Source organism: Bos mutus, chromosome 3 (assembly GCF_027580195.1).
Source record: "Bos mutus isolate GX-2022 chromosome 3, NWIPB_WYAK_1.1, whole genome shotgun sequence".
Taxonomy (NCBI): domain Eukaryota; kingdom Metazoa; phylum Chordata; class Mammalia; order Artiodactyla; family Bovidae; genus Bos; species Bos mutus.
In genome coordinates, this window is record NC_091619.1 from 1,506,200 (window position 1) to 1,531,631 (window position 25,432).

At 38.4% G+C, this 25,432-nt stretch overlaps 3 protein-coding genes across 3 annotated transcripts in view; all 3 read left to right on the forward strand.

The window, feature by feature from the left end:
- Window positions 1–2,875: 2,875 nt before the first annotated feature.
- On the forward strand, window positions 2,876–25,321 carry LOC102268824 (T-cell surface glycoprotein CD1c; the record flags this gene model as incomplete). Its single annotated transcript, XM_070368710.1, is given in 6 exon segments — window positions 2,876–3,080; window positions 22,154–22,432; window positions 22,637–22,804; window positions 22,807–22,907; window positions 23,251–23,342; window positions 23,499–25,321. Coding segments are annotated over 6 exon segments (867 nt in total), but the record flags the coding sequence as incomplete, so codon positions are not given.
- On the forward strand, window positions 3,099–5,386 carry LOC102288394 (T-cell surface glycoprotein CD1a). The gene is given in 6 exon segments (XM_070365603.1): window positions 3,099–3,123; window positions 3,791–3,902; window positions 3,904–4,031; window positions 4,237–4,515; window positions 4,836–4,926; window positions 5,353–5,386. Coding segments are annotated over 6 exon segments (669 nt in total).
- Window positions 24,275–25,432, forward strand: part of LOC102264591 (olfactory receptor 10R2) — a 35,408-nt gene continuing 34,250 nt past the window's right edge. The window contains exon 1 of the mRNA XM_005901099.2: window positions 24,275–24,318. Within this exon, the coding sequence (XP_005901161.2) occupies window positions 24,275–24,318 (44 nt within the window). The remainder of the gene's footprint in view (window positions 24,319–25,432) is intronic.

Below are 25,432 nucleotides of genomic sequence, written 5' to 3' on the forward strand. Positions count from 1 at the left end.
AAATCCAATTTTATGATTGATTTATTTTATCTTTAATTTTGTGAAGTATCATAAATGATTTGGTTTTTGTTCTGATATACAGGATAACAGCATAAAGAAACAAGACTGTAGTTTCCTTACTTGTACTTAAGGGGAAAAAGTCTACTGAGTGTGAAAAAAGCAAAGGGAGAGTAAGATCAATATATGCCCCAAGAGACAGCTCACCTCCAAAAAAAAGGGGTATATTCTGTGTTGTCACACTTATTTGCTCTTTCAGAACATTTAAAACATCATTTTCTTTTTAGGAAGAACAGCATATCCTCTTAAGAAAAAAAAAAAAAATGATCAGTTCTGATCACCTGCCTGTGAGTTCATCTCTGCTTTTCTCATACCCGTAGACATGTATGCTACTTATGTCTCATGACTCTGAGTGTACTGAAAAATTGGAACTGCAAGTGAAATTTTTCAGTGTTGATAATACTATAGAAGAACATGCAGTCAGAAAACCTTGGGTTTAAACTCTAATTCCACAAATCAGCAGTTGTAAAATTTAGTTCAGTTTATCAAACCCCTTTTCCCCTCATTTTTAAAACTGAAAAAGTTAATAATACCTACTTTAAGGTTGTTGGGAGAATAGAGATAATTTCTGCTTGCAGATAAGAGGTGCTATAAGAATAAAACTCAACCTTGCTGATTTCTATTATTATCAGCATTATCATTGCACATCTAGTACCTAATAGGACCAAAGAGATAACTTGTAAATCTATAAGAAAAATGGTTCTTTGAAGAATTCAACAAAAGGCTAAAAATCCCCAATGAGGTTTAATTCTGTGTCTCCCCAATGAGGTTTAATTCTGTGTCTCTTCAGAAGTCCTGCAATCACTCACAGACTGAACTGATTAAAAGTAGTCAGAAACACTTCTGAAACTGACTCAACTCATTAGTTATCTTTGAGAATCTGAAGTTTTCTGACTAGGGGCCAGCAGATCAGAGCATTTCTTTTAGTCATAATCTAAAATGGGATCATATCTAGAAACATATGGGACCTCAATTATTGCATACTAGACTTAATAAGTTATTTGGAAAAATCAGGGTGCATGACAAAGTTCCCTAATCAAAGCCCGGTACAGTGAGGAGATTCAGTTAATGTTAAACTTCTATCTTCTCCTTTAGAAATGTGAGACTACAAGAATCCTTATCACAGTGTGATCATTTTTCATCTCACAGTACTCACAGTACTGCTTATAAGTTCTGGTCTTCCTGTATGTTCTATTGAAAATACATATTTAATTGACTTTAAATACCAGAAAACAGTTTTTTAAAGACAATGTGTAGAGCAGTTTTTGGAGAAGGCAATGGCACCCCACTCCGGTACTCTCACCTGGAAAATCCCATGGATGGAGGAGCCTGGTAGGCTGCAGTCCATGGGGTCGCTAAGACTCAGACACGACTGAGTGACTTCACTTTCATGCATTGGAGAAGGAAATGGCAACCCACTCAAGTGTTCTTGCCTGGAGAATCCCAGGGATGGGGGAGCCTGGTGGGTTGCTGTCTATGGGGTCGCACAGAGTCGGTGCGACTTAGCAGCAGCAGAGCAGTTTTAGGTTCACAGTAAAATTGAGTAGAAATCACAGGCTACCTTATAGCTCCTGCCCCAACAGGTGCACTGCCTCCCAGATCATCAACATCCCCCACCAGACTGATACATTTGTTACAATTGATGAACCTACACTGACACCTCACTATCACCAAAATTCATAAGTTACATCATTATCACCAAAGTACAACAAAGGTGTATATTCTATGGGTTTGGACAAATATGGAATGATATATATCCACCATGACAGTATATTTTAGTATAGTTTCACTTCCCTAAGAATACAACTGCTGCAACTCTTTGTCTCCTACTGCCTAGACTGAAAAAGCTAATAAAGCAACCAATAAGAAGTCAGAGATATGAATGAGGCGGGGTGAGGGTGAGAAAGAGGAAGAAAATAGTTTTGAAGATATTCAAAAAAGCAAAGAAAGACTGTGTGACAGAAAAGAGCAGGGGCATGAGAATATTAGATATGATGCTGGGAAGATGTTTAGTTTTCACGGTTTTATCATATGAATGAAGGGAAAAGTGACTTCTATCCACTGACTTTTCAGTGCCAAGATTTGGTCCATATCAGTTAAATTATAGAAAGGTGAGCAGAATGGATGTTGGTGACAAGGAGAGAAACTGGAATCCTGATAGGAGTATCAGAACTGGAAGGGAAATGAATATCTGAGTGGTGGTCCAGGGCTTATGGAGGAGCAAGCTTTCTTTTTTCAGTCAGTGACTAAAGGAAAGGTTTGCCTGTTGGGAGGAAGAGGAAGTCAGAATAGAGGTGTTTTGGGGTAGGTTTGTTTAGAACAGAAATCAAAGACCTACTTTTCTGTGAGAAAGGACATCTGCAAATGAGATGCTGTTTCTGCAACTTTCATTGTTCCTTACTCTCCTCCCAGGTGGTGACAATGAAGAGGGTAAGAGCTCTTATCCAGGAAGGTGCGTGTGTGTGTGTGTGCACGTGCGTGCATGCATGTGTGCCTGTGTAATGGTTTCCCCAAGCTGGAGATTGAGAGTTATCAGCCCAGTTCCATTCTAAGTATCCCTGACTCCAGGTCTCTGTGCTCTCTTGAAGGCTGCATATAACTAACTCTTGGGACCCTGGGGCAGCCAAATGTCCACTGAGATATCGATGGCTTGCCTTTTCTATTATATACCAAGTTTCCCCTCTTTGGTACCTTTCTTTCTCCATTCTCTCTCCTTCCCAATGTCCCTTCTCATTCTCTTTGTTCTTTTCCTACAGGCTTCCAGGAGCCAATATCCTTCTAATACATTTGGATTTTATGATTTTACAACCATCCCTGGGTACAAAATCTGGGCTCAGCTTAGTTGGGTGACTTGCAGACTCACGGCTGGAAAAGCAGCTCTCACACAGTCATTTACCTTTGGCCTTGGTCTAAGGGCAACTTCAACAATGAGGAGTTAATGGAACTGCAAAGTGTATCTCACAGGAGATTCACTATAGTTTTGCAGGTATTTCACAACAATGTCAATAAATGGCAACTTGAATGTAAGTTCCATTCCCTCAATGGGGATTGGGGATACAGTGCCAGGTGTGTGTGTGTGTGTGTATCTCTGAGTTTCTTATTTCTCTAATATACATCCTCCAATCAATTTCCACTCAATTCTGAACCTTACCTCTCCCTACCATGGAACAGCAGTTGGGCAAGGTTCATAATCCAGACCCTGTCTTCCTATAATGTTCAAGACTTCTGCTACTTACTTATACATTTCCCTCTCATTGACTGCAGGCTTGTGGTTTATTATATTCCAACAGTGGTCACCTGTGACAGCCCCTTTCACTCGACTCTGACTAGATACCTTCAGTTTCCTCACTCTATGATGGACTCCTTAAAGTGTGACTTTCTTCCCCATTCAATCTCTTCAGCAATCTGTATTTACACACTCAATATAACCTATTGCATTCCACTCACTCTTGATTATTATACTCCCCACTGTCTCACTAAGTCCTTCCTTATTATGTTATTATCTATTATCTACATCCTTTATATTGCCTTCTTCAAACACTTCTCCTCATGCCATTCATCTCTTTCTCAATCTCCAACTACCACCAATTTCCTTTTCTTTGAACTTTTGTCAAGCCAATCTTGCTTCATTTCCTCAAACCTTCTAAACTTTTCTTTCTGCTTCCAACATTTTTTGATTAACTTTTTCCTTTTAATGTCCTCTTTTCTCTGATTGGTAACTCCTCTTCCCTAGATCCCTTTGAAATACAGATAACAGAAGGCCGTGAGTTGCATGCTGGTGAAGCCTCAATAGACTTTGTGTAGTTTGCTTATCAAGGATCAGAACTGCTGAGCTTCCAGACAAGTCATGTTGGTCAGCAGACTATTCAGCTTTTACAGACACACCCAGGAAATACATAAGCTGCTGAATGACATCTGCCCGTGTTTCCTCTTGGGTCTTCTTGAGGCAGGAAAGGCATATTTCCAGAGATGAGGTCAGTCCTGCACCCTCTCTCCACAAATTTTTTGTTCTAAAATCACACCTTCTCATCTTCCCAACAAGGAGCCAAGTGGGGGAGGGGATAATGGGTGACGACTGCTAACGGTGGGAAAAGTATGTCCATCTAAAATGACATGAAGCTCTGAACCTCTGAGTCTGTACTAGAATCCTCATCTGACTATTTTCTCTGTCCTATGCAGTAAGACAAAAGGCCTGGCTCTCCCTTGGCCCCAGTCCTGGCCCTGGCCATCTGATGCTGGTTTGTCATGCCTCTGGCTTCTACCCAAAGCCCATTTGGGTGATGTGGATGCGGGGTGAGCAGGAGCAATAGGGCACTCAGAAAAGTGATGTCTTGGCTAAAGCTGATGGGACGTGGTATCTTCGGGTTTCCTTGGATGTGGAAGCCAGTGAGGCATCTGGCCTGAGTTGCCGGGTGAGACACAGCAGTCTAGGAGGCCAGGACATCATCCTCTACTGGGGCGAGGAAAAACTGGAGCCCCGCTGGGATGGGAATAGGTGGTCCTCAAGCAGAGAAAGAGAGCTAGATGAAAAATTGGGGGATTCTAGGGACTCCAGACCCAAAAGGAATAAAAATAAGAAATACGGGAGTTGAAAATGAGAGCCCCATAGATATAGGAAGGAGGTTAGATGGAGTCATCTCTGATGAGGGATAGGAGAGGAAATAGGGAAGAAGAAGATTGTTGAGACAGATACTTGAATAACAAATGAAAAGCACAGAAATGCAGTAAAACAGTGGGTGGGTTTGAGAGGACACCCTTGTGTGCACATCCATCCGCAGATCATCACTGCTCTGTGGGTTGGATCATTTTGACAGTGATTGTGCCCTTGGTACTCCTAACAGGTCTTGTATTTTGGCTTAGGAAGCACTGGTGAGTTTTTGTGTCCGTTTTTCCTACCCTTTCCCTCAGTCTCCACTTGCTTGCCCATCTTTTTTTTTCTCTCTTTTCTCATTTTCACCTCCTCCTCTCAGCCCTTTCTTCTTATCTATCAGCCCCTTCCTTCTCACCTCCATCCCATGTAGAATGATGGTTTTTCCATCTCTATGCTCATCAGGACACACTGTGAACCAATAAAGCACTCTTCTCCCTTTGGAAAGAGATCCCAGCAGCTCAAGAGCTCAGGACACATGTAGACATAGGACAGTGATGATGACCTTTCCACTCTCCTTGTATACCTGTTTTGGTTGTTGTTTATTTCTACCTAATGATTGATATAAGTTAAATGTAATTTTGCAGATTTTTTCTATCCTGTGTCATATAAAAATCTGTTTAAAATTCATTTTAATTTAAATTCAGCAAAAAGAACAAGAGTATTGATCCTCAGGATTGAGGATCAAGGCAAGAGTTTTGATCAAGGCAAGGAGATTACATAAAACATATTCTTGTTATTCATGATGTTCTGTTAAATTTACAGGAAATGCTGATTTAGTGAAAATTGAGCCATTGCTTCTAGGGCAAATGCAGGGTTTGGTTCCAATGAGCTTCTGGTCACAATATTTTTCATCAGCTAATAAATACATAGCTTTATGTGTGATTCTGCAAATATATATATTTCAAAATAATCTATTAATTATATACAGTATTTCTTAATGATAAAATACCAGCCAAGTGTTTAATCTTTTCTTGGTCTTGGGTAACACTATCATAAATTTCTTTGACTTTCAGCCATACCACTGTGCTGTCCACTATACTTTTAAAAACAACAACAACAAAAAGGAAACAAACAAAAATCAGTCACACCTCAAGAATCCACAAATCTAGCTCTTTCTCCATCTCTTCAGGAGCTTCATCATAACATTGTAGATGTTACTTTAATGCTTTCTGGAGTGGCTCCACTTACTAATCAATAAATTTCCTTCTGTTTTCCTGGATTTACTGCACTGTTGATTCATTAACACTGAACTCATGGCTCACAATCCTACAATGTGCACTTGAACAAAACTTTATCTACATGTGTGTTTTCTTCATAAGACATGTCCCAACCTTTCTGTGCTTAGGAACACCAGACAACACTTCAACATTTTGCCTTAGGACTGTTTTAAACAGCAACATCACCATCAAAGAGCACAGATGCACAGGAAATGTGGCCTAAGTAGATGGTGGAAAGCATATGTTTACAGTTTTAGACCTGAAAAATGCAGGGAGTCACCTTTCTCATCTGGGAACTTGTGAGGCAGGTGGTATTTCGTACCACTCTGCACACATCCATGAATGACTGTGAAAGCATTGTGAGTATTTATTTGAGCATTAAAAATAAATTTTAGCAGACAGATAAATAAGCACATGCAGAATTGGTGAATAGTGAAGATAGACTCTTTATGACTAATAAGCGAAATTGGCAGTGTGAGTTGAGAAAGCCATGGAGAGACTTCAGTTATTTTAGGATTCATTGATCAATTCAACAAATAATTATTAAGCACTTATCTTGCATCAGGAGCAAATTGAGCATAAAGTAGTAGGGGAGAGAAAGATCACCACTGTGTTCTGAGCTGAAAATTTTTGCCTTGCTAGTTTGTATGTCTTTTTGGGGAAAATATCTGTTTAGGTCTTCTTCCTATTTTTTTGTAAATTGGATTGTTTAATGATACTGAGTTGTATGAAATGTTTGTGTATTCTGATTAACCCCTCACTGGGTCATGTCATTTGCAAATAAGCACTCCCATTTAGGGTAGGTTGTCTTTTCATTTTGTCCATGGTTTCCTGTTCTGTGCAAAAACTTTTGTTTAATTCGGTCCTGTCTGTTTATTTTTGCTTTAGTTTCCATTGTCTCAGGAAACAAAGGAAATATTGCTGCAGTTTATGTCAAAGAGTGTTCAGCCTGTTTTTTTCTAGGAGTTTTATGGGTTTTTGTCTCATATTTAGGTCTTATTCCATTTTATTTTTGTGTATGATGTGAGACAATATTCTAATTCCATTTTATTTACATTTATCTAGCTTTCCAAGTACCACTTACTATAGAGGCTTCCTTTTCCTTATTGTATATTCTTGCTTCCTTTATAGTAGATTAATTGACCATGGGTTTAATTCTGGGGTCTCTATTCTGTGCCATTGATCTTTGTGTCTCTTTTTCTATCAATATCGTATTGTTTTGATTACCATAGCTTTGTAATGTATTCTGAAGTCAAGAGGGCTTCTATGGCGACTCAGACAGTAAAGAATCTGCCTGCAATGTAGGAGACCGGGGTTCAATCCCTGGGTTGGGAAGATCCCCTGGAGAAGGAAATGGCAACCCACTCCAGTATTCTTGCCTAGAGAATCCCAAGGACAGAGGAGCCTGGCAGGCTCCATACAGTCCACATGGTTGCAAAGAGTTGGACACAACTGAGTGACTGATACTTTCACTTTCACTTCACTGAAATCGAGGAGCATAAATACCTCCAGCTCTTTGTCAAGACTGTTTTGGCTATTTGAGGTCTTTTGTGCTATGATTCATAGGGTCGCAAAGAGCTGGACACAACTGAGCGACTGAACTGAACTGAACTGACTGATGTTTTCATACTTGAAATTATTTGTTCTAGTTTCATGAAAAAATTCCATTGGTACTTTATAGAGATTGCATTGAAATTGTGCAGTGCCTTGGGTAGTGTGGTCATTTTACCAATATTAATTTTTCCAAGCAATAAACATGGTATATTCTCCTATCTGGTTGTGTTGTTTACAATTACTTTCATCAGAAACAGCATCACATTTTATAATAACATACAGAAACAGAAGGATAATACAGTAAGAATGTGGGGAAGAGAAGAGAATGGGGATAAGTCAATCAATCAAGCCATTTACAGAGGAAGTCTGCTCAGACCAAATGATATCCATGAATCACAAATGGAGAATAATTCGACAATGCACTAATGATTCTAAAGGCAAAATACAACACAACAAAACAACAGTTGGAAAATGTTTAATGATGCTGTATAGAATAGAGACTGAATTTGGATTTGCTCAGTTGCTAAGTTGTGTCTGACTCTTTGTGACCCCATGAACTGAAGCATGCCAGGCCTCCCTGTCCTTCACCATCTCCCAGAGTTTGCTCAAACTCATGTCCATTGAGTTGGTGATGCCATTCAACCATCTTATTCTCTGTTGCCCTCTTCTCCTTTTGCCTTCAATCTTTTCCAGAGCCAGGATCTTTTCCAACGAGTGGGATCTTTGCATCAGGTGGCCAAAGTATTGGAGCTTCAGCTTCAGCATCGGTCCTTCCAATGAACATTCAGGGTTGATTTCCTTTATGATTTACTGGTTTGATCTCCTTGCTAGTCAGGCATCTCTCAAGAGTCCTCTCCAGCACCACATTTTGAATTAGGATAATGGGTTTCCTAATAGGCAGTATCTTAATAGGGAAAACAAACACAAAACTACGCAATATTGTTAGTTTTATAGCAAACTCCCTGGTGGCTCAGATGGTAAAGTGTTTCCCTGAAGTGCAGGAGACCTGGCTTCGATTCCTGGGTCGGGAATATCCCCTGGAGAAGGAAATGGAAACCCACTCCAGTATTCTTGCCTGGAGAATTCCAGGGACAGAGGAACCTGGTAGAGTCCATGGGATCACAAAGAGTTGGACACGACTGAGAGACTGCACTTCATGCAATAGTTTGCATAGTTTTATAGCAAAACTATGCAATAAAATACTTTTATATCTATGAAAAGTATTGAAATATCTGCGACCTCAAGACTCTCTGATTTAAAATGTTAAGGTTTTTGCAACCATTAAAGTTATAAATGGGGGTTCCTTGGTAGCTCAGATGATAAAGAATACACCTGCCAATGCTGGAGACCTGAGTTTGAACCCTGGGTTGGGAAGATCCCCTGGTGGAGTGAATGGATACCCACGCCAGTATTCTTGCCTAGAGAATTTCATGGACAGAGGAGCCTGGCAGGCTAGAGTCCGTGGGGTGGCAAAGAGTAGGACATGACTGAGCAACTAGCACTTTCACACTTTCACAAAAGCTCTAGATAGGGATACATTTCTATATTTTACCACTTGGTGACAGTAGAGATTAAAACAAAGCTTCAGCTACTTAATACTGGAATTTTCAGAAGGCCTCCAAATCATACTACTTAAATTCACAGTAACTTGTTAGCTCTAAAAATAATTAAAAATTACTTATAAAACTTGCACATAATATTGAAAGTATGTCAGCTATAATATGGAAATAGAATCCAAGGGAATATGTAGCCAGTAAAACAAGCTAACCCCAAGAAGGATTAACTTATAAAAGAAAGTGTCATGGTACCCTATGCATAGGCTATATGTGGGTCATGGATTATTAGAGGACTACAAGATGAGTGAGACTGATCAATTACATAGTCACAGAGTCTAGAAGAAACAGACAAATATGTTGTTCAGTAAAGACAGCTCTTCCTGGTCCTGAGGCCTCAAGGAAATTTCTTTTGTCAGTTTCCATAGAGAAGAAACTGTTTGGTTCAGGGAACAATATTCTTAGGAAAGTTCTTTCAGTAAACTTCATGAGGTTCACAGGCCTGTTGGTTTGTAGTCTCAAAGTAGGGGGAGCATATCAGTCTAAAATACATTAAAAATTAAATGGAGAAAATAACTATGCAGCACGTAGGATCTGGTTCACCTGTGCAGTTCTTTGATGTTCTGGAAAATTCAATAGAAGATCTTACATAACCTACAGAAATGAGTAGACTGTAAGTCTTCCATAAATATTGTTTATGTAGAACTAATTTGAATCTTTTTCAGCAACAGAGACTTTTAGATTGTTACTCGAATATACACCATATGTATGACAGTTTTATAAAATCTGATAAATGCAGAGTAGTAACTTTAATCAGTGGAGTTGTAGGTGGAATTTGCAATTGGCAATTTCTTGTAACTTTTGGAGATCACTCATGGCCTGTTGTTTGAATCTCAAGTTTGCTCCCTGGAGGCTGGTAGTACTTGTAGCAAGGACCAAGATTCTTCTCAAGATATAATTTGGCTCTGCTCTAATATAAAGGCACTTGTTGGCCTACCTGCAACTCTGTCCATTCCCAATGCACAGCAATTTCCACTTCAGAGAGAATACTAGACAGAACTTGAGAAAGGGAAATATTTAAAATGAGGATGAGCCTTAATTTTGATCTAAAGTGTCCTAAGTAAAACATTCATGGTCTTTGAAAAAGTGATCTATATCCAGATGACCTATTTAAGTCAAATTGTTAACTTATGTCCCTAAATTGACAGTTGAATTGCCAAACGGTGCTATATGGCAAAGACCACTAATTTTTTTCATGAAATCTATTTTGCACTTCCTCCAGAATAAATCAACTGCTTAATCATTAGCTGGACAGAATAAAATTATATATCTTACCACCTTTTTAACTGGTTGTGGTTATGTGACTGTGCTCTCAAGTCAATGCAATTTGACAACTTTTGCAAAGGGATCTGAAGTATTGGAAGGTGGTGAGTGTGCTCAGCTTTTTCCTTTCTCTTTATTGTCAGCATAATATGGGTTTGATGGATGGACCTCTGGCATCCGTTTCAGAGAATGGGATTGCCTTTGGAGTGAGGCTCAGGTATGGTAAAGGACAAAACAAAACAAAGCAAAACAAAAATACCCAAAAAAAAAAAAAAAACCCTCAAAGCAAAAGAGGAAACTGGAACCAACTCTGTAACAATGAAATGACATAACAAATCTGAATTGCTTACTTCTAGTCTTTTCACAAGAGAAATTTATCTTTTTTTTTTTTTTCAAATATCTGTATCTTTTAAAAGATATTTCTTCCATTTTAATTTTCTGTTACTTGGAGTCAAATTTGATCCTAACTAATCCAGAATGTTAGCTAAATATCAATTTAAAGTTAATAATTTTGGTTTATGAAAGGTTTACCTATAACTCTTTACTTTTTTTCATTGTATTGACACATATGCATTATTTATTTTTTGCTAAGAGTAAATAAAAATTTTGACAATAGCACCCATGTTATTTGTATATAAGTTCATTTTTATCTATAAATTTTCTAAGGCAAGGAAGCAAATGCAATCATCATCTGAAATTTATATGAAATTGCTATTTACATGTGCACCCATGGCTGATTCATGTCTATGTATGGCAAAAACCACCACAGTATTGTAAAGTAATTATTCTCCAATTAAAAATTAATTAATTTGAAAAAAGAAATCATAGTAAACTTCTAGGAAAATGATAGAGTGAAATATTTAATAATTCATTTCACTGAGATAAATCCAAAGTACAAAAAGTAATTTTTCTACATCGAATCTACTAGGGAGGTTTAACTTACACACAAAAACCAAAGAAAATCTATAAGATACATAGAAAGTTGGGGTAAAATTTTACCATACATTCTCACTCATTTTGAATAAAATGGAAGGTTGGTGTCTGTAGTTTAGAAGAATAAATTCAATGTAGGAAAGAATTAACAAAGGCTTCTGGAACCTTTGTTGTAACTATAGAGAAAAAATTATTGTGAAAATGAAGAATAAATTAATATATGAAAGATCATCCTTAGTCTTGCTATGTTGTTTCATGTCTAAGTGCTTTGCTGATGCTGCTTTCCCTACCCAGGCTGCATTCTATCTACCAAGGTCTATTGCGGAAACTTACATTCAACATTTAATGGTCAATGTAAATATCACCCTTTCAGTGGGACCTTAACAAGATGACAGAGTAAAAGGACCTTGAGTTCATCCCCTGTCAGGAGCACATCAAAATCACAACTAACTGCTGAACAACCATCAGTAAAAAAGACTACCGAACCTACCAAAAAAGATATTCTATATCCAAAAACATAAAGAAGAAACCCAACAAAATGGTAGGGAGGGCATCCTTGTGACATAATCAAATGCCACACTTCCCAAGTGGAAAACCTACAACCTGGAGAACAATTATATCACAGAAGTTCTCCTTCAGGATAGAGAGCATTAAGTTCTACATCAGGATGCCCAGCCTGGGGATCTGGCCTTGGGAGGAAGAGGCTCCAGAGGATTTGGTTTTGAAGGCTAGTGGAGCTTGAATGCAGGTGCTCCATAGGAAAGAGAAACTTTACTCTTGAAGGGTGAATGCAAGGTCTCATGCATACCAGGACCCAAGGGAAAAAGCAATGGCTTTATAGGGGCCCAGGCCAGACCTGCCAACTGGTTTTAGAGGGTCTCATGGGGAGGTGGGGGCAGCTGTGGCCCAGTGTGGGGACAAAGACGCTGGTGGTGGAGGTACTGAAGAATATTCATCTGTGAGCTTTCCTGGAAGCCACCATTTTGGCGTTAAGACTTGGCCCCACCCAACAGCCTTTAGGTTCCATTGCTGAGATGTCTCAGGCCAAACAATCAACATGAGAGAAACACAGCTTCATCCATCAGCAGACAGGCTGCTTATAGACTTCCTGAGCCCATGGCACTTCTAGCCTTGCCGCTTGATGCAGCCCTGCCCACCAGAGGGCAAAGACTCACCTCGATTCACCAATGGGTAGGCACCAGTCCCTCCCATCAGGAAACCTGCAAAAGTGTCTAGACCAGCCTCACACACCTTAGGGCAGACATCAGAAACAAAACCCCTACAAACCAGCAACCTGCAGAACCAAGTTCTGCGAACACAGATCAGAACTTTCCTTGGCATCAGCTGGTACCTGGCCCTTGGGTGATGAGAGGATAGTGTACTTATGGAACATATAATGCATCTGCTATAGAAGACCACTTCTCCCAGGTCAAGAAACATAATTAACCTTCCACAGATATTAAAATGCAAGTAGAAATTTAGACAAAATGAGATGGAAGGAAGAATATCCTACAAATAAAAATACTCTATGCAACAAGACTCTCATTCAGATTTTACAGAAAAAGTAAAAGCATACATGCAAAATCTAAAAGAATTTGGCACCACCAAACAAGCTTTACAACAAATGCTAAAAGAACTTCTATAAGCAGAAAAGAAAAGGCCACAATTAGAAACAAAATAGTTATGAAATGGGAAACCTCACAGAAAAGGCAAACATACAGTAAAGATAGAAAATCATCTACACACAAATATTTAAACCAGTAACTGTGAGAAGGGAGGGTACAAATGCAGGATGTTTGAAATGCACTTGAAATTAAGAGATCAGCAACTTAAAACAACCATATGTGTGTGTGTGTGTGTACATAAAATAAATGGGGGGCTCTGGGGCTACTATGTCAAAACCTCATGGTAACTACAAATCAAAAATCTATAATAGACAAACACACAAAAGAAAAAGGAATCCAAATGCAACACTAAAGATAGTCATCAAATTGCAAGAGAAGAGAACTAAAGAGTAAGGTAGAAAAAAGACCTACAAAAAAAAAAAAAATACAAAACAGTCATCAAACTGGCAATAAAAACATACTTATTGATAATCACCTTAAATATAAGTGGATTAGATACTTCAACCAAAATTCATAGACTGGCTCAATGGATAAAAACACAAGGCCTGTATATACACAAGAGACCCACTTCAGATCTAGAGACACAAACCGACTGAAAGTGAGGACATAGAAAAAGATATTCCATGTAAATGGAAATCAGAAAGCTGGAGTAGCAATACTTAGATAAAATAGACTTTAAAATAAAGACTATTACAAGAGACAAAGAATGACACTGCATAACCGCCGAAGAATTGATGCTTTTGAACTGTGGTGTTGGAGAAGACTCTTAAGAGTCCCATGGACTGCAAGGAGATCCAACCAGTCCATTCTGAAGGAGATCAGCCCTGGGATTTCTTTGGAAGGAATGATGCTAAAGCTGAAACTCTAGTACTTTGGCCACCTCATGCGAAGAGTTGACTCGTTGGAAAAGACTCTGATGCTGGGAGGGATTGGAGGCAGGAAGAGAAGGGGACGACAGAGGATGAGATGGCTGGATGGCATCACTGACTCGATGGACATGAGTCTGAGTGAACTCCAGAAGTTGGTGATGGACAGGGAGGCCTAGCATGCTGCAATTCATGGGGTCGTGAAGAGTCGGACACGACTGAGTGACTGAACTGAACTGAATGATCAAGGAATCAATCCAAGAAGAAGATATAGCAATTGCAAATATATATCTACCCAGCATAGGTGCACCACAATATATGAGGCAAATATTAACAGACCTAAAAGGAGAAATTGGCAGTAACATAATAATAGTGGGTGACATTAACATGCTTTGTCCATTAATAGACAGAGCATCCAGACAGAAAGGAGATACATGCCTTAAAGAGCATATTAGAATAGATAGACTCTACTGATATTTATCGAGCATTCTATCCAAAAGCAGCAGAATACACTTTCTTCTCAAGAGCACATGGAACATTCTCCAGGACTGATCACATGCTGGGCCATGAAACAAACCTCAGTAAAGCTGAGAAAATTGAAATCATATCAAGGATCTTTTCTGATTGCTATAAAAATAATTGATCACAATGCTATGAGATTAGAAATCAACTACAAAAAGAATCCCTACAAAAACACAGGCATGTGGACACTAAACAGAGGGCATCTAAACAACCAATGAAATCAAAAAGAAATTCAAAAAGTTTCTAAAGACAAAGGAAAATAAGAACTTGATGACATAAAACCTATCAGTTCAGTTCAGTTCAGTTCAGTTGCTCAGTTATGTCTGACTCTTTGCGACTCCATGAATCGAGCATGCCAGGCCTCCCTGTCCATCACCAACTCCTGGAGTTCACTCAAACTCACATCCATTGAGTCTGTGATGCCATCCAGCCATCTCATCCTCTGTGGTCCCCTTCTCCTCCTGCCCCCAATCCCTCCAGCATCAGAGCCTTTTCCAATGAGTCAACTCTTTGCGTGAGGTGGCCAAAGTATTGGAATTTCAGCTTCAACATCAGTCCTTCCAATGAACACCCAGGACTGATCTCCTTTAGGATGGACTAGTTGGATCTCCTTGAAGTCCAAGGGACTCTCAAGAATCTTCTCCAACACCACAGTTCAAAAGCATCAATTCTTTGGGGCTCAGCTTTCTTTATAGTCCAAATCTCACATCCATACATGACCACTGGAAAAACCATAGCCTTGACTAGACAGACCTTTTTTGGCAAAGTAATGTCTACAGAGTTACAAACTTAACATCCAGAATGAGTGTTTTAATTCTTTGTAAAAATTTACCAACAGTCGTTTGACCCATGCTTACTTTATTCTTATCATATAATTTATAAAATATTTTTTCTATGCCTTGGTGAATTTTCATAATTCTTTCTAAGTTTGAATCAGGTTCCAACATTTTATACTTGTTTTCAGTTTTGGGGAGTATCTCTGAAATTTCCTTAAAACTGAAGTCTTCCACAGGCATAACTTCATTTGAGACACGTTCATCAATTTTATAACAACCATTCTCCTCATTTATGTTGATAAGTTCCTCTATCTGGGTTCATATCTATAATTTCTCAACCAGTGGCAATATCCATCTTCTTCAGGCCAGCTGTTTCTTCAATGACTTCATTAACATTCAGCTCAAATCTCATTTCCAGCATTTTCATTTTTATATTTGTTGGTCAATTCATTGTTTTATTATTATTCATTTAAAATGTCACAGAATTTATTATTGAAATACAAGGAAACAATCAAGCATACCCTTTGATGTCTGTTCATGGAAAAGAATAATACTCAATGATAAACTTTGTGAAGGGTTGTGATTTGTCAGTGATATCATTAGTTATTGATTGCATGCTTATTTATTATTTCCATAGTGATTATTTCAATAGTGATTATGGATTATTTAGTTATTTCCATAGTGATTCATAGTGATTTGTCAGTGATTCATAGTGACTTGTCAGTGATATCATTAGTTATTGATTGCATGCTTATTTATTATTCCATAGTGATTATTTCCATAGTGATTATGGATTATTTAGTTATTTCCATAGTGATTCATGAAACTAAAAATTAGTAATTTTGTACTTTACTTACATTTAATATAATGTGGCAACTGAAATTTGAGCTATGCTGTTGGGGAATTGGTGTTATTTAAAGAAACCCTGGTAACTAAAATTTGTGTGTATTGAAAGTGTGCAAAACAAGCATTACCTATATTAGACAAAAGAAGACTGCATTATCTGTGGATCCCTAAATTTTCCTTGTTTTTTTGCTTCTGCCAAGTGACCAGCTTAGAGCCACTTCTTTGTTGTTGTTGTAAGATAGCTAAGACTTATAAGACATGAGAGAAATGACAGTAAACTCCAGGTTTTTTAAAAGTTGACAAATACCAGAAATATATTATTCAGAAAAATAAGATAATTTTGAAATTAACATAGACATACCTCTAATAGTATATCCCCTACATGTTTAGCTACATGCTTTTTGATTGCCTTTTATGATAGCAATTTGTTATATCATTTTCTCCAGGAAACGAAAAGATCATTCAGTCTATCTCTAGCATAAATTGATCAGATTTGTTTTTCTTTTTTATTGATTGTTTAGAACTCCTTTTTCGTTTCACAATTTATTGCTACCAATGTAAATTTTAAAATTTGTTTTAAGACTATGTTTTAGAGCAGTTTTTAGGGATACAAGGAAATTGAGAGGAAAGTGTACAATTTGCCCATACATACTCATTTCCTCACCATCATCAACATCACTTTCAATATGGCGCTTTTTTTTTTTTACCAAGGATAATCTACATTGACACATCATAATCACCCAAAGTCCACAGCTTACCTCAGAATTCACTCTTGGTGTTGTATATTGCATGGGTTTGGATAAATGTATCCTTCATTTAATATTGTAAAGAGAATTTTCACTGTCGTAAAAATTCTCTGCACTCTATTCATCCTTTCTTGCCTAGAACCACTTGTTAATACTAGTTTCCTGAGTTGGGCATTTCAAATTGAGTGAATATTATTCAATGTTAAATTCATGTGAAGGAAAACCTGTGATCATGTTTTTTCTAAGAATAATTTAAAAAAAAATTCTAGCTAGAGCATAAAGTAACCACAAGATTTCTTTTTATCTTCCTGTTTAGTAGGGTGGATTTTTTTTTCTGGTCCAGTCTTACTGAGGATGTAATAGAAAATCTAATCAATGAATATAGTAAAGTTGCAGGATATAAAATCAACACACAGAAATCCTTTGCATTCCTATACACTAATAATGAGAAAATAGAAAGAGAAATTAAGGAAACAATTCCATTCACCTTTGCAATGAAAAGAATAAAATACTTAGGAATATATCTACCTAAAGAAACTAAAGACCTATACATAGAAAACTATAAAACACTGGTGAAAGAAATCAAAGAGGACACTAATAGATGGAGAAATATATCATGTTCATGGATTGGAAGAATCAATATAGTGAAAATGAGTATACCACCCAAAGCAATTTATAGATTCAATGCAATCCCTATCAAGCTACCAACAGTAATCTTCACGGAGCTAGAACAAATAATTTCACAATTTGTATGGAAATACAAAAAACCTCGAATAGCCAAAGCAATCTTGAGAAAGAAGAATGGAACTGGAGGAATCAACCTGCCTGACTTCAGGCTCTACTACAAAGCCACAGTCATCAAGACAGTATGGTACTGGCACAAAGACAGAAATATAGATCAATGGAACAAAATAGAAAGCCCACAGATAAATCCACGCACCTATGGACACCTTATCTTTGACAAAGGAGATAAAGATATACAATGGATTAAAGACAATCTCCTTAACAAGTGGTGCTGGGAAAACTGGTCAACCACTTGTCAAAGAAAGAAACTAGAGCACTTTCTAACACCATACACAAAAATAAACTCAAAATGGATTAAAGATCTAAACGTAAGACCAGAAACTATAAAACTCCTAGAGGAGAACATAGGCAAAACACTCTCCAACATACATCACAGCAGGATCCTGTATGACCCACCTCCCAGAATATTGGAAATAAAAGCAAAAATAAACAAATGGGACCTAATTAAACTTAAAAGCTTCTGCACAACAAAGGAAACTATAAGCAAGGTGAAAAGACAGCCTTCAGAATGGGAGAAAATAATAGCAAATGAAGCAACTGACAAACAACTAATCTCAAAAATATACAAGCGACTCCAACAGCTCAATTCCAGAAAAACAAACGGCCCAATCAAAAAAATGGGCCAAAGAATTAAATAGACATTTCTCCAAAGAAGACATACAGATGGCTAACAAACACATGAAAAGATGCTCAATATCACTCATTATCAGAGAAATACAAATCAAAACCACTATGAGGTACCATTTCATGCCAGTCAGAATGGCTGCAATCCATAAGTCTACAAGCAATAAATACTGGAGAGGGTGTGGAGAAAAGGGAACCCTCTTACACTGTTGGTGGGAATGCAAACTAGTACAGCCACTATGGAGAACAGTGTGGAGATTCCTTAAAAAACTGGAAATAGAACTGCCTTATGATCCAGCAATCCCACTGCTGGGCATAGACACCAAGGAAACCAGAATTGAAAGAGACACGTGTACCCCACTGTTCATCGCAGCACTGTTTATAATAGCAGGACATGGAAGCAACCTAGATGTCCATCAGTAGATGAATGGATAAGAAAGCAGTGGTACATATACACAATGGAGTATTACTCAGCCATTAAAAAGAATACATTTGAATCAGTTCTAATGAGGTGGGTGAAACTGGAGCCTATTATACAGAGTGAAGTAAGCCAGAAAGAAAAACACCAATACAGTATACTAACGCATATATATGGAATTTAGAAAGATGGTAACAATAACCCGGTGTACGAGACAGCAAAAGAGACACTGATGTATAGAACAGTCTTTTGGACTCTGTGGGAAGGGAGAGGGTGGGATGATTTGGGAGAATGGCATTGAAACATGTATAATATCATGTATGAAATGAGTCGCCAGTCCAGGTTCGATGCACGATACCAGATGCTTCGGGCTGGTGCACTGGGATGACCCAGAGGGAAGGTACAGGGAAGGAGGAGGGAGGAGGGTTCAGGATGGGGAACACGTGTATACCTGTGGCAGATTCATGTAGATATATGGCAAAATCAATACAATATTGTAAAGTTAAAAAATAAAAAAAAATAATAAAATTATTAAAAAAAAATAGACAATCTCATGCCCAACTTGTATCTTTTTTTGGAGGTCTCAAGACTACCTCATCATCTGTATGGCTAGTGTAGCCAAAGCCCTTGGGAATCAACCCTTGACAACACTCTGGGAAGTTCAAGTGTTAATGTTCATTTCCAGCTCTAATTTCCAATGTCTCATTTGATTGTTTTCTGAACAATTTCTTTAATCTTATGAGGTGAGCATATGTTGAATAAATAATTTATAAAACTATAGTTTATCCAGAATATCTACATTTTTATAGTAGTTTTTGTTGTTGTTGTTGTTATTCTTTCCTGGCTTCAGTCTTGCAAAAAAAGCATCTTACTTGTCATGCACATATTTAAGCATGGAAATTGAAGGGTCAAGTGATGTGGAAATACTCTAGGCTTTCAAATTTAACTGAGGTGGTGAGCAGAGTTTAGAAAGAATGGATAGGGAAATTAGGGAGGAGTGCTGTTAAAATAGAGATGAGACCCTAGGCACTCAGATTAAAGGTAAATAGAGAACATCATGGAGTCATAATAAAGTAAGTAAGAAATGAGGACCAGGAGGCAGAGCTGGAAAAACTATGTAAATAAAGATGAATATGAACACAGACCAACTCAAAGAATGTTAAAATTGAAACAGAACTGGAGAATATAAAATTATTTTAGTCCAATCATTTTACAGTGGGAGAAACTGAGACCAAAGACAGTAATCAATGCATTCTAGTAAGGGGTTTATCCTAGATCTCAGGATGGGACTTTTCACTGCTGCAGATATGAGAGGCAGGAGGACCCAGAACAGAAGCTGAGACTGCTGCTGGGAACCAGGAAGGGGAGAGAATCACATGAAGAAGTGCTGATGGGGAAATGAAACTTCAGGGAAAGGCATGTGACTCTGAGAAATAGTGGGGTTTCTTGAGCAGGAAAGTGGGCAGAGGGTGAAGTTTCTGCTGGCAGAGAGGGGATGATGGAGTAGAGTGTGACACTGTGGGGTGGACACATGCCAGTGGAGTGCTGAGGACAGTGATCCCTAGGGGGGAACCACTTGCTGACATGAGCTTGGTGGAGGGCCAGGTAAGAGCCCAGGCAAAGGTGAGCGTGAGCACATCTATAACCTGAGCACCAATAGAGTGAGAAGAGGGAGCCTGGGGAAGGTGGGTGACAGAGGAAGAGCACTGACACCCCCAGAAAAGGCAGGGCCCTCAGACAGGCTGGATTCTAATCAGAAGATGTTCCAGCCATCTCAGGTTATTCTTTGGGGATCATGTGTATCTAGAGGGCCTATATAACCACCTCTTTCTCTCCCTATTGGAGATTTTCAGGCTCTTGGATCTCTGTTAATAATTGTTCACTGGTACAAATTGTTCACTGGTACAAATTTCCCTTCTCACAAATCCTACTTCTTCCACTTCCTCCAACCTTTTTCTTGGGGAATGATATATTAAAATATGAGCCTTTGTGTATAATACTGGCATATGTAGGAGTTTGGATTATTTTTCATGAAGGCAATTGAAGTATTTTAATTATGAGTTTGACAAGATCAGATGTGCATTTTACATAGCAACTCTGAATCAGAGTGCTGAACAGAGAGGGAGAGGATTTGGATTGCATTGTCTAGATAAGGGATTATGGCAATGACGTGAGTCACACATGATGAAAGTACGGACTATATGATAGTAGGGTTAGAGATAAAGAGGCAGATTTTACAGATTATGGAGAGAAATGCAGTGGTGACTGTGAGGAGTCAGTCAGGAGAGAGAGGTTTGCAAAGAGTGTGCATTACTAGTTTTCTGTTCAGATTGACTGAATATTATTATCATGGAATTGGATGACACCTTCTAATTCCTCTGAAGGAGAATTCCTTAAATATTTTTAAATTTCTTTTCTCAGTCCTATTCTTTCTTATGAAAATAAGAAATAGAATTAGTTCACTGGTGAGTCTAGGAAAGAAACTGGGTCTGTGATATGTCTCAACAGCTTCTTCCTGCCCTTTGCCTCTGGAGTCAAGCTGCTCTCACAAGTGTCAGTTCTGGTTTCCTCCTTCATCCCTTGACTCGACCAGACCCTTGGGGAGGGTTTGCTTAGAGGCTTTCTAGCACTTCTTGGACTAGGTAAGTGTATTAGTCTGCCTGGGCTGCAGAGGAAAACACACAGCCTGGGTGGCTTCAACCACAGACATACTTTCTCACAGTTCACGAGACTAGCAATACAAGAGAACTTGATTTCTTGTGAAGGCTCTCTTTCTGGCTTGCTTGTAGATAGCCACCTTCCTGATATGTCTTCAGATGACCTTTACTCAGTGCATGTGAGGAGAGACAGAGAGAGAGAGAGAGAAAGGAGGAAGAGGGAACTCACTCTGTGCCTTTTCATATAAGACCCCACTCTTAAGACCTCATTTAACTCTACTTTCTTAGAGTCATCATCTCCAAGTATAACCACTTTGGGGGTAGGGGTTTCAACATGTGAGTTTAGAGGGGACACAAATAATCCATTTATAAGAGTAAATAAGTCTACTTCATTTGGTTTTCAATACCAGCAACATTACTTGGATTATACAGTTAAGGGCAATCATCTAGAAGATTTATCAGAAGTGAAGTTGACAATTTGATCCATATATCAATTGCTCTCTATCTTTATCTCATTTGGATTTGAATTCAGGAGGTAGGAAAGGATAGTAGTTACTGAGCTCTATAATATTGACTCCCTTAAAATATCATCTCTTCTTCTACTCAGTTACTTTAAGTCTATGTTCATAGTCCAACAACCATTATGATTCATTTCATGCACCTAGGAATGTTGTTCTCTCCCCTCCCTCACATGAGTTCCTCTTCACCCTCCCCTAACCTATACCATGAACCTCACTTATCATTTACCCTCCAACTTATTCAAATCAAACCCTCAGTTCTTGGCATTTGTCCCTTATGCCCTTTTCCCAATCCCACCAATTCTTCCCTTCCCTGTTCCTGAATGAATATATCATCGACTCACCCTTATACACTTATAAAACCATCTCTTTCTCTACATTTTAAAAAATAAGTCTCAGGTTCCCATATAGTTCCTCTCATTGTTTTCATTAATTTCTCTTTCTTCTTCCTCCCTCTTCCCAGATCCCTTTGAATTACAGGTGAGAGTTGACTGTGAGCTGCATTCTAGGGAAACCACAAAAGGGTTTTTTCAGGCAGCTTATCAAGGGTCAGATTTCTTGAGTTTCCAAACCATGTCATGGGTACCATCTCCAGAGGGTAAGAGTGGGGCCCAGAGTGTCTGTGATCTAATCAATCAGCATGAAGGCATCAAGGAAACAGTGCATAAACTCATCAGCAACATCTGTCCCCAATTTCTCTTGGGTCTCCTCAATGCAGGCAAGATGTATCTCTAGAGGCAAGGTTGGTACAGCCCCTTTTCTAAGATCTTTCTATATAAGTCTTGTTCCTTTCTACCATTCCTTTCAAAATTAGGAAGGAATAGTTCAAGAGGGAGAGGGGTTGCTGGGCAAAAGTTCCTAGAGGAACTTTAATATTACTGTGGATATTTTGTCCCTAAACTGTCTGTTAGAGTCCTCATATGAATATTTTTAATGCCTTTTCCAGTGAGACCAGAGGCTTGGCTGACGAGTAGCCCCATCCTTGGGTCAAGTCAGCTACTGCTAGCTTGTCACGTCTCTGGCTTCTACCCAAAGCCTGTTTTGGTGACATGGATGTGGGGTGAACAGGAGCAGCCAGGAACTTAGCAGGGTCATGTTCTGCCCAATGTTGATGGGATCTTCACATGATCATGCATGTGGAGGCTGAGGAGGCAACTGGCTTTTCTTGCCAGGTGAGGCATAGCAGTCTAGGAGACCAGGACATCTTTCTCTACTGGGATAAGTAAGATGGAATTTTTAAGTGTGCACAGGTGATTCTTGAGCCTAGAAATCAGGGCAAAAGAAAGTTTGATGATGGCAGAACTAAGTGAGAGAGATATTAAGAAGGAATTAATAGAGATGATTACAGAAATGCAGAAATGGAATATGAGGGACACTCAGATATAAGAGCTTAGTGGGGAGATGAAGAATCCTTCCCAACAAGTATGAGAATAAAGTGGCTAAATAAGATAATTGATGGGACTTATGCCTAGTTTGTATGCTAAGGCAGGCAAATCAATAGATAGAGCAAAATTGGCAGTGGGTTTATTATGACATCTAGGTGTCTCTCTAATATTCACAGGGCATCATCTTTCCATGAACTTGATATCATTGGCAGTGATCGTGCCCCTAATGCTTTTGATGATCCTTGCATTATGGACTAGGAAGCACTGGTGAGTTTTTTGTATTTCTCCTCTCTTTGCAATTTCTTATTTTATGTTCCATTTCATTTTTACTTCTCTTAGCTTTCTTCTCTTGACCTCTCTCCTCTTCCTCAACCACTATTTCCATCTTATTTAGAATTTCTCCCCATTTCTCTTGTTTCACAGTTCATATCAAGACATCCCATGAGATTCTTCACCATGCCTTACCAATCTGAATGAGTACCCAACAGCCCAGAAGCCTAAGAGAACATAGTGATGCCACTGTTTCTCCTCTCCATTTTTTTTTTCTGCTTCTACTTTATAATAATTTGTTAATGCAAGCTATTTTAATTTCTGTAACTCTGCATGGAATACCTTCCTTGTAATCTAAATTTTCTTAGTAGTACTCAACCTTCAAAGCCCATTTCTGATGCCATATCCTCCAGAAGGCTTCCCTGATCCATAAGGAGGAAGGAGTCTCTCCCTGGTCTGAATCCAGACAGTGCTTCAGCTGTGCTCTGCTACAAGTATACATTACTTCTTTCCCTGAATTACAGCTACTTAGGTCTTTGTACATCTTCTAATATTTAAGCTCCTTTGGGACAATGGTCATGACAAAGTTGACTTTCTTACATGCAAAGTGCTCAATGAAAATCAAACCAAGACAAAGCAACCTTATCCAAATTGGATTTGTTGTCATATCGACAGACTTCTCATTATAGTCATTTCTGACATCATTGTTGTTATTTGAAACTCTGATGGTCCCCGTCTTGTTTAAATCCTTTTTTTCCCCTCTTTTTTAATGTGGGCAAGAAATTCCATACTTCTTTAGTTACCTCACTTTCTATCTAAACTCTTATAGAAAAAATATAACTTTGCCCTTTGTCACACTTATTTTCTAAATACATTTAGTCAGCTCTTTCAAACTTATTCCAAACACAAGGAGAGAAAGAGTGCAGGCCATGTACGAAGGGCAATGGGCCAAATATATCACTGAGTGGTTAAGGTAAGAGCAAGAGGGATGAGGATAGGATCAAAGCAAAGGATGTATATGGAAGGCAAGTCCCCCAGAGAGTGGTTCTGAGATATCCCTGCCTAGATGTTGGTTCCTTTAAGTTTCATTCACTGCATGAGTGTAAGTCACTGAGTCGTATCCAACTCTTTGTGACCCCACAGACTGTGGCCCACCAGGCTCCTCTGTCCCTGGGATTTTCCAGGCAAAAATACTGGAGTGGGTTGCCATTCCCTTCTCCAGGGGATCTTCCCAACCCAGGGATTGAATCTAGGTCTCCTATATTGCAGGCTGATTCTTTACCGTCTGAGCCACCAGGGAAGATTTCATTCACTAATCAAGTAATATTTGTTAAGCTCTGAATACAAGACAATCATTCAACTCATAAACTGGCGGGGGAGAAAGCAACCAAGGTTATTCCTACTTTCTTGAAGTTTGCAAAGTTTACTTTCTAAACCTGTGCCCTTTTTACTGGTCACATTTTTTTTTTTTTCTGCTTCATTATAAAAATTGAATTAACAATGGATGTATAATTTATGTAAAATAAAATACATCTATTTTAGATGTGCATGCCCATTATTTTGAAAAATACATAAACCTATGTAAGCATGATCACAATCAAGATAAGAAACATTTCCATTACCCCAATACTCCTCAAATCTATTTGCACTTAAACCATTACCAACTATGTATTATTGTAGCTACTTCATGTCTTACGCTAGTTGTTTAGATTTGTCCTTTCTGTAATTTTATGAAAATGGAACAAACTGTATATGCTCTTTGTAGCTGTCATTTTTTCCCACCTAGCTTGTGGTTATGTCATCTATGTTGCTTATCAGTGCACTAGTATCTATCCTTTTTTATTGTTCAATATGCTCAATAGAATTCCATGTATGAATATGATATTCATACATGAAATTATATGTGTGTGTGTGTGTGTGTTATCCATCCACTGTTTGGCTGTTGGTTTGTTTCTAGTTTGAGGTTCTTTTAATAAAGTCACCATTATTGTTTCTATTTGATTCTTGCATTTTTAGTTTGTTTCTTTATTTACATGCTTGGGCTAATTCTGTCAATTTTGGCTGCCTTGCAGTTTGTAGCCACTGAT